This window comes from Melanotaenia boesemani, chromosome 3 (assembly GCF_017639745.1).
Source record: "Melanotaenia boesemani isolate fMelBoe1 chromosome 3, fMelBoe1.pri, whole genome shotgun sequence".
NCBI classification, from domain to species: domain Eukaryota; kingdom Metazoa; phylum Chordata; class Actinopteri; order Atheriniformes; family Melanotaeniidae; genus Melanotaenia; species Melanotaenia boesemani.
Genome location: NC_055684.1, coordinates 2,688,664 through 2,698,845, shown reverse-complemented (window position 1 = coordinate 2,698,845; position 10,182 = coordinate 2,688,664). Strand labels below are relative to the sequence as shown.

The 10,182-nt window shown below is 43.7% G+C and overlaps 1 protein-coding gene across 3 annotated transcripts; it reads left to right on the top strand.

The window, feature by feature from the left end:
• Positions 1-9,974, top strand: cstf1 (cleavage stimulation factor, 3' pre-RNA, subunit 1). Of its 3 annotated transcripts, none has more exons than XM_041981655.1 (6): positions 1-83; positions 465-650; positions 725-1,002; positions 1,080-1,277; positions 1,362-1,752; positions 9,399-9,974. In XM_041981655.1, exons 2-6 carry the CDS (start codon positions 482-484, stop codon positions 9,656-9,658), a joined length of 1,296 nt encoding a protein of 431 aa, XP_041837589.1. In that variant the 5' UTR covers positions 1-83; positions 465-481; the 3' UTR covers positions 9,659-9,974. The 3 variants fall into 3 exon arrangements, with proteins under 3 accessions (XP_041837589.1, XP_041837588.1, XP_041837590.1); XM_041981654.1 differs by having other exon boundaries at positions 2-80; XM_041981656.1 differs by having other exon boundaries at positions 37-132.
• The last annotated feature ends 208 nt before the right edge of the window (positions 9,975-10,182 follow it).

The following is a 10,182-nucleotide window of genomic DNA, read 5'->3' as shown; positions in this document are numbered from 1 at the left end:
CGTAGTGACGTAGCACGTAAAAGCTATGTCAAACGTTATGCACGTTAGGCTCCAGGACCGCCATTGGAACTTCGTGGAGGGTTGGAAGTTTTCTGTGTTTTAATAATAAAAACCGACATATGTGTTTCCTCTGTGAGTTAGCGTGTTATGTTGTTCATACAGAATGCACGTGCTCAAGCAGCTGAGGAACGTCTGCCCAGCTCATAAACTGCAGTTTGTTTTTGTTCGGGTTCAGAGTGTAGCATCAAAGCTAACGCTATTAGCTGCTCGGCTAACATTACTTCCATTGATTCGCGTTGTGTAGCCTCAGCGCTAGCATAGCATACTAGCATAGCCGCAGCGGTACTGGTTATTATTTACTACATTACACTAGTTGAATTGTGGCGTTGTAAAGGAAAAATAATCTACCAACCCTGGATTTGGTCATAAAATTAGTTACTGACATTTCTTGTCTTTGGTTTAAGCTAACAGTTGATTGAACATGTATCGCCCCAAGCCGACTCTGAAGGACCGACAGCACCTGTATAGGCTCATCATTAGCCAGCTACTCTATGATGGATACACTAACATCGCCAACAGTCTGATCACTGAGGTCAAACCCCAGAGTGTGGTGTCGCCCTCTGAGCAGTTGATGCAGCTAGCAAAGATCGGTAAGAGGTCCTCACATTGGGCCTGTTTGTCATCATGAGGCTGCAGCAGTCTAAACAAGTTTTATCTGTTTCAGGGTTGGAGAATGACGACACCGCCGTTCAGTATGCCATCGGACGCTCGGACACGGTGGCGCCTGGTGTTGGCATTGATTTGGAATTTGATGCCGATGTCCAGACCATGTCTCCAGAGGCATCAGAGTACGAGACCTGTTATGTTACTTCTCATAAGGGTCCGTGCCGGGTCGCCACATACAGTCGTGATGGACAGCTCATCGCCACCGGCTCCGCTGATGCCTCCATCAAGATCCTGGATACTGAGCGCATGCTTGCAAAGAGTGCCATGCCCATTGAGGTGAGGCGGGCTCCACAGGAAAAGTACACGTGATATTTTGAAACTGCTGTGCTAATGTTTGTTTTTCTGTATGTTAGGTGATGATGAATGAGACAGCACAGCAAAACATGGAGAATCACCCTGTGATCCGAACACTGTATGACCACGTTGATGAAGTCACCTGCCTCGCCTTCCATCCCACTGAACAGATTCTTGCATCTGGCTCAAGAGATTACACCCTTAAACTGTTTGACTACTCAAAACCGTCTGCAAAAAGAGCGTTCAAATACATACAGGTTAAATAAAGGCAATGGTTCAGTTCTGTAAAACCCTGATACTTTTGTTTTTTAATCACCTTGTGTCTATATCCGTCTCTGCAGGAAGCAGAAATGCTGCGTTCAATTTCCTTCCACCCGTCAGGTGACTTCCTGCTGGTGGGAACACAGCACCCAACGCTCCGCCTCTACGATGTCAACACGTTCCAATGCTTTGTGTCCTGCAACCCGCTGGATCAGCACACGGACACCATCAGTGGCGTCAGCTACAACCCCACCGCCAACAGCTACGTCACCTGCAGCAAAGATGGCAGCATCAAACTGTGGGACGGCGTCTCCAACCGCTGTGTGACTACTTTTGAGAAGGCGCATGACGGCGCTGAGGTCTGCTCAGCCATCTTCTCCAAGAACTCCAAGTACATCCTGTCCAGTGGGAAAGACTCTGTGGTCAAACTGTGGGAGATTTCTACAGGCCGGACGCTGGTCAAGTACACAGGTAAGCACAATGTGCTGCAGTACACCTTCATACTGGGAGGTAAACTCTAAACCAGGGCTACTCAATTCGGTCCTACGAGGGCCGCAATCCAGCAGGTTTTCCACGTATCCCTGCACCAACACACCTGAGTCAAATTAATGAGTCATTGTGTAGAACCTGATTGGCTGTTAGAGCCACCTAATTTGACTCAGGTGTGTTGGTGCAGGGATACATGGAAAACCTGCTGGATTGCGGCCCTCGTAGGACTGAATTGAGTAGCCCTGCTCTAAACAGTCCATCAAATCTCCCCGAGGTCCAACATCTCCTCCACCAGGAGCGGGAGTGTGTATCTCTGTGGGGTAAACTATGATGGATATTTTACCCTTTAGCTGATCTATGGAAGTTTTCCAAGCATTTCTATCCCGTCCAGCAGGTTTACAATCCAGCCACTAAATGTAGTTTTATTCAGAGACTCTATCTGGTAAATCCACAATGATCCATGATAACAGCATTATTTATCACATTTCATCATAAAAACATCACCATCACTACTATGTTGCTAAGAGACCTCTATTTAGACCTGGACATGATGATGAAGCCACTTCCTGTCAGACTTTCCACCAATCAGAGAGCTTAGATTGACGGTAACGTCCAATCAGGAGCAGCCAAAGATCAACCAGTGAGCAGAAAGTTCTATGTGTGTGTGAAAAGAAGAAAAATAATGCTCCTCTATGGCTGGAATAAAGCCAAGAAGACGTTTCTGATGCACGGTGGCGCCACAAAGCAGCTGAGCTGGAGTTGGTTTAGTGAGGATAGCAGGTAAATAGTAGCAGGAATAACTGGAAATGAGGAAAAAGTGGAAACATGGAAATAGTTTCTGTTGTGTGTTTGTTTCAATAACAATGTTTTTTCTCCTGAAAGCCAAGACTTGAGAGAACGATGAGATGAGAAAAGGTTTGGTCACTGTTGATCTGTGTGTTATTTCTACAAAGTTCTGTTAGTGATAAATTCTGCTTTCTTCTTCTGGTCGGCCTTTATGCTGCTACATCTATTCATACATTCATTTTACATCATTTTACCTCCCAGTCTGACAGCTGCTACACACTGGTTTATACTGGGATTAAAAGCTGCTACACACTGGTTTATACTGGGATTAAAAGCTGCTACACACTAGTTTATACTGGGATTAAAAGCTGCTACACACTGGTTTATACTGGGATTAAAAGCTGCTACACACTGGTTTATACTGGGGTTAAAAGCTGCTACACACTGGTTTATACTGGGATTAAAAGCTGCTACAGACTGGTTTATACTGGGGTTAAAAGCTGCTACAAACTGGTTTATACTGGGATTAAAAGCTGCTACAGACTGGTTTATACTGGGATTAAAAGCTGCTACAGACTGGTTTATACTGGGATTAAAAGCTGCTACAGACTGGTTTATACTGGGATTAAAAGCTGCTACAGACTGGTTTATACTGGGATTAAAAGCTGCTACAGACTGGTTTATACTGGGATTAAAAGCTGCTACAGACTGGTTTATACTGGGATTAAAAGCTGCTACAGACTGGTTTATACTGGGGTTAAAAGCTGCTACAGACTGGTTTATACTGGGATTAAAAGCTGCTACAGACTGGTTTATACTGGGGTTAAAAGCTGCTACAGACTGGTTTATACTGGGATTAAAAGCTGCTACAGACTGGTTTATACTGGGATTAAAAGCTGCTACAGACTGGTTTATACTGGGATTAAAAGCTGTTACAGACTGGTTTATACTGGGATTAAAAGCTGCTACAGACTGGTTTATACTGGGATTAAAAGCTGCTACAGACTGGTTTATACTGGGATTAAAAGCTGCTACAGACTGGTTTATACTGGGATTAAAAGCTGCTACAGACTGGTTTATACTGGGATTAAAAGCTGCTACAGACTGGTTTATACTGGGATTAAAAGCTGCTACAGACTGGTTTATACTGGGGTTAAAAGCTGCTACAAACTGGTTTATACTGGGATTAAAAGCTGCTACACACTGGTTTATACTAGGATTAAAAGCTGCTACAGACTGGTTTATACTGGGATTAAAAGCTGCTACAGACTGGTTTATACTGGGATTAAAAGCTGCTACAGACTGGTTTATACTGGGATTAAAAGCTGCTACAGACTGGTTTATACTGGGATTAAAAGCTGCTACAGACTGGTTTATACTGGGATTAAAAGCTGCTACAGACTGGTTTATACTGGGATTAAAAGCTGCTACAGACTGGTTTATACTGGGATTAAAAGCTGCTACAGACTGGTTTATACTGGGTTTAAAAGCTGCTACAGACTGGTTTATACTGGGGTTAAAAGCTGCTACAAACTGGTTTATACTGGGATTAAAAGCTGCTACAGACTTGTTTATACTGGGATTAAAAGCTGCTACAAACTGGTTTATACTGGGATTAAAAGCTGCTACACACTGGTTTATACTGGGATTAAAAGCTGCTACACACTGGTTTATACTGGGATTAAAAGCTGCTACACACTGGTTTATACTGGGATTAAAAGCTGCTACACACTGGTTTATACTGGGATTAAAAGCTGCTACACACTGGTTTATACTGGGATTAAAAGCTGCTACACACTGGTTTATACTGGGATTAAAAGCTGCTACAGACTGGTTTATACTGGGATTAAAAGCTGCTACAGACTGGTTTATAGTGGGATTAAAAGCTGTTACAGACTGGTTTATACTGGGATTAAAAGCTGCTACAGACTGGTTTATACTGGGATTAAAAGCTGCTACAGACTGGTTTATACTGGGATTAAAAGCTGCTACAAACTGGTTTATACTGGGATTAAAAGCTGCTACACACTAGTTTATACTGGGATTAAAAGCTGCTACACACTGGTTTATACTGGGATTAAAAGCTGCTACACACTGGTTTATACTGGGATTAAAAGCTGCTACAGACTGGTTTATACTGGGATTCAAAGCTGCTACAGACTGGTTTATACTGGGGTTAAAAGCTGCTACAGACTGGTTTATATTGGGATTAAAAGCTGCTACAGACTGGTTTATACTGGGATTAAAAGCTGCTACAGACTGGTTTATACTGGGATTTAAAGCTGCTACAGACTGGTTTATACTGGGATTAAAAGCTGCTACACACTGGTTTATACTGGGATTAAAAGCTGCTACAGACTGGTTTATACTGTGATTAAAAGCTGCTACACACTGGTTTATACTGGGTTTAAAAGCTGCTACAGACTGGTTTATACTGGGATTAAAAGCTGCTACAGACTGGTTTATACTGGGGTTAAAAGCTGCTACAAACTGGTTTATACTGGGATTAAAAGCTGCTACAGACTTGTTTATACTGGGATTAAAAGCTGCTACACACTGGTTTATACTGGGATTAAAAGCTGCTACACACTGGTTTATACTGGGATTAAAAGCTGCTACAGACTGGTTTATACTGGGATTAAAAGCTGCTACAGACTGGTTTATACTGGGTTTAAAAGCTGCTACAGACTGGTTTATACTGGGGTTAAAAGCTGCTACAAACTGGTTTATACTGGGATTAAAAGCTGCTACAGACTTGTTTATACTGGGATTAAAAGCTGCTACAAACTGGTTTATACTGGGATTAAAAGCTGCTACAGACTGGTTTATACTGGGATTAAAAGCTGCTACAGACTGGTTTATACTGGGATTAAAAGCTGCTACAGACTGGTTTATACTGGGATTAAAAGCTGCTACAGACTGGTTTATACTGGGATTAAAAGCTGCTACAAACTGGTTTATACTGGGATTAAAAGCTGCTACACACTAGTTTATACTGGGATTAAAAGCTGCTACACACTGGTTTATACTGGGATTAAAAGCTGCTACACACTGGTTTATACTGGGATTAAAAGCTGCTACAGACTGGTTTATACTGGGATTCAAAGCTGCTACAGACTGGTTTACACTGGGGTTAAAAGCTGCTACAGACTGGTTTATACTGGGATTAAAAGCTGCTACAGACTGGTTTATACTGGGATTAAAAGCTGCTACAGACTGGTTTATACTGGGATTAAAAGCTGCTACAGACTGGTTTATACTGGGATTAAAAGCTGCTACAGACTGGTTTATACTGGGATTTAAAGCTGCTACAGACTGGTTTATACTGGGATTAAAAGCTGCTACACACTGGTTTATACTGGGATTAAAAGCTGCTACACACTGGTTTATACTGGGATTAAAAGCTGCTACACACTGGTTTATACTGGGATTAAAAGCTGCTACACACTTGTTTATACTGGGATTAAAAGCTGCTACAGACTGGTTTATACTGGGGTTAAAAGCTGCTACAAACTGGTTTATACTGGGATTAAAAGCTGCTACAGACTGGTTTATAATGGGATTAAAAGCTGCTACACACTGGTTTATACTGGGATTAAAAGCTGCTACAGACTGGTTTATACTGGGATTAAAAGCTGCTACACACTGGTTTATACTGGGATTAAAAGCTGCTACACACTGGTTTATACTGGGATTAAAAGCTGCTACACACTGGTTCATACTGGGATTAAAAGCTGTTACACACTGGTTCATACTGGGATTAAAAGCTGCTACACACTGGTTTATACTGGGATTAAAAGCTGCTACACACTGGTTTATACTGGGATTAAAAGCTGCTACACACTGGTTTATACTGGGATTAAAAGCTGCTACACACTGGTTTATACTGGGATTAAAAGCTGCTACACACTGGTTCATACTGGGATTAAAAGCTGCTACAGACTGGTTTATACTGGGATTAAAAGCTGCTACAGACTGGTTTATACTGGGATTAAAAGCTGCTACACACTGGTTTATACTGGGATTAAAAGCTGCTACAGACTGGTTTATACTGGGATTAAAAGCTGCTACACACTGGTTTATACTGGGATTAAAAGCTGCTACACACTGGTTCATACTGGGATTAAAAGCTGCTACACACTGGTTTATACTGGGATTAAAAGCTGCTACACACTGGTTTATACTGGGATTAAAAGCTGCTACAGACTGGTTTATACTGGGATTAAAAGCTGCTACACACTGGTTTATACTGGGATTAAAAGCTGCTACAGACTGGTTTATACTGGGATTAAAAGCTGTTACACACTGGTTTATACTGGGATTAAAAGCTGCTACACACTGGTTTATACTGGGATTAAAAGCTGCTACACACTGGTTTATACTGGGATTAAAAGCTGCTACAGACTGGTTTATACTGGGATTAAAAGCTGCTACACACTGGTTTATACTGGGATTAAAAGCTGCTACACACTGGTTCATACTGGGATTAAAAGCTGCTACAGACTGGTTTATACTGGGATTAAAAGCTGCTACAGACTGGTTTATACTGGGATTAAAAGCTGCTACACACTGGTTTATACTGGGATTAAAAGCTGCTACAGACTGGTTTATACTGGGATTAAAAGCTGCTACACACTGGTTTATACTGGGATTAAAAGCTGCTACACACTGGTTTATACTGGGATCAAAAGCTGTTACAGACTGGTTTATACTGGGATTAAAAGCTCCAGCGTCCACAGACTGGTTTGTAGAAAATTAGACAGACCAAAGTGAGTAAAAACAAGAGGCAAAAGAAAAACTCCTGAACTGGGAAGAATAGATCTGTGATTACAGACGAGTCATCCAGCTTCAGGTCCAGAGAAACCTACAGAAAGAGGAACAATGTTGGAAAAGAGATTTTGTAATCTCAGAGATTATTTCTGGTTAAATAATTAGATAATGTCTTTAGAACAAGAGTGATATTTTTTTTATCTTTTAAATGGATGTAATGTAATCGTTACATCTTCACTGGTCTGTGGATCATGTTGGATGTATGTAACACCGTCTCTTTGACTGTAATACTGTCTCTCTGAGTGTAACTCTGTCTCTCTGAGTGTAACGCTGTCTCACTGACTTTAACGCTGTCTCTCTGACGGTAACGCTGTCTCTCTGACGGTAACGCTGTCTCTCTGACGGTGACACTGTCTCTATTACAGTAACGCTGTCTCTATTACAGTAACGCTGTCTCTCTGACGGTAACGCTGTCTCTCTGACGGTGACACTGTCTCTATTACAGTAACGCTGTCTCTCTGACGGTAATGCTGTCTCTCTGACCGTGACGTTGTCTCTCTGACTGTAACGCTGTCTCTCTGACTGTAACGCCGTCTCTCTGACTGTAACTCTGTCTCTCTGACCGTGACGCTGTCTCTCTGACTGTAACGCTGTCTCTCTGACCGTAACGCTGTCTCTCTGACTGTAACGCTGTCTCTCTGACCGTGACGCTTTCTCTCTGACTGTAACGCTGTCTCTCTGACGTGACGCTTTCTCTCTGACTGTAACGCTGTCTCTATTACAGTAACGCTGTCTCTCTGACGGTAATGCTGTCTCTCTGACCGTGACGCTGTCTCTCTGACTGTGACGTTGTCTCTCTGACTGTAACGCTGTCTCTCTGACTGTAACGCCGTCTCTCTGACTGTAACTCTGTCTCTATGACCGTGACGTTGTCTCTCTGACTGTAACGCTTTCTCTCTGACTGTATCGCTGTCTCTATTACAGTAACGCTGTCTCTCTGACGGTAATGCTTTCTCTCTGACCGTAACGCTGTCTCTCTGACCGTAACGCTGTCTCTCTGACTGTAACGCTGTCTCTCTGACCGTAACGCTGTCTCTCTGACCGTAACGCTGTCTCTCTGACCGTGACGCTTTCTCTCTGACTGTAACGCTGTCTCTCTGACTGTAACGCTGTCTCTCTGACCGTAACGCTGTCTCTCTGACTGTAACGCTGTCTCTCTGACTGTAACGCTGTCTCTCTGACCGTGACGCTTTCTCTCTGACTGTAACGCTTTCTCTCTGACTGTAACGCTGTCTCTCTGACCGTAACGCTGTCTCTCTGACTGTAACGCTGTCTCTCTGACCGTAACGCTGTCTCTCTGACCGTAACGCTGTCTCTCTGACCGTAACGCTGTCTCTCTGACTGTAACGCTGTCTCTCTGACCGTAACGCTTTCTCTCTGACTGTAACGCTGTCTCTCTGACTGTGACGCTTTCTCTCTGACTGTAACGCTGTCTCTCTGACCGTGACGCTTTCTCTCTGACTGTAACGCTGTCTCTCTGACTGTAACGCTGTCTCTCTGACCGTAACGCTGTCTCTCTGACTGTAACGCTGTCTCTCTGACCGTGACGCTTTCTCTCTGACTGTAACGCTGTCTCTCTGACCGTAACGCTGTCTCTCTGACCGTAACGCTGTCTCTCTGACTGTAACGCTGTCTCTCTGACCGTAACGCTGTCTCTCTGACTGTAACGCTGTCTCTCTGACCGTGACGCTTTCTCTCTGACTGTAACGCTGTCTCTCTGACCGTGACGCTTTCTCTCTGACTGTAACGCTGTCTCTCTGACCGTAACGCTGTCTCTCTGACCGTAACGCTGTCTCTCTGACCGTGACGCTTTGTCTCTGACTGTAACGCTGTCTCTCTGACTGTAACGCTGGCTCTCTGACTGTAACGCTGGCTCTCTGACTGTAACGCCGACTCTTTGACGGTAACGCTGTCTCTGACTGTAACGCCGACTCTTTGACGGTAACTTCATAGTCTCTTCATAGTTTTTTATCTATGAAGTGACCTTTTCACGTGTCTGGTCTGTGTTGCAGGTGCAGGGCTGAGCGGCCGTCAGATGCATCGTACGCAGGGCGTTTTCAACCACACGGAGGACTACGTACTGCTGCCGGACGAGCGCACTATCAGCCTCTGCTGCTGGGACTCGCGCACGGCGGAAAGGAAAAACCTGCTGTCTCTGGGCCACAACAACATTGTCCGCTGCATCGTCCACTCGCCCACCAACCCCGGCTTCATGACCTGCAGTGATGACTTCAGGGCCCGCTTCTGGTACCGCCGCACCACAACGGACTGATTATCCAAGTCTTCCCTGAACTGACTGTATCTTTCTGGTTTCATTTTTACTTCAGTGCAACAGGAAGCTGAATTTTTTTAGTTCCTGTTCTAACAAATTTTGGCAGTTGTTTCAAGATCCTCAAAGTAAAGGGATTTCCTGAGATGTCCTCATTGAACAGCAAGTCTCACCTATAAAAAACTTGTTTCACTGCCTGGAAACCGAGTATGTGACACATTGATCTCACATTTCTGTTCAAATTCTTCTTTAACCATCTTTGATATGTTGTCTATGTCCTTTTGTTGTAATGCAATTTTTAATAAAGAGATAAAAGGAAGACGCTGTTGCTGTGAGTTGATGATGCAAAGTCCCCCTCCAGGCTCATAGCAACCAGCTACACCCGCCAGCAACTACCAACAAGCAACCAGCACAAGCACTACTGGGCAGACACCTCCAGGCAGGGTCAGGGTTACTTTGTTTTGTTTTGTTTTTTTGGGGGGAGGAAAATGCCAATTAATAAACCAATTACATCAGTCCAACAATGA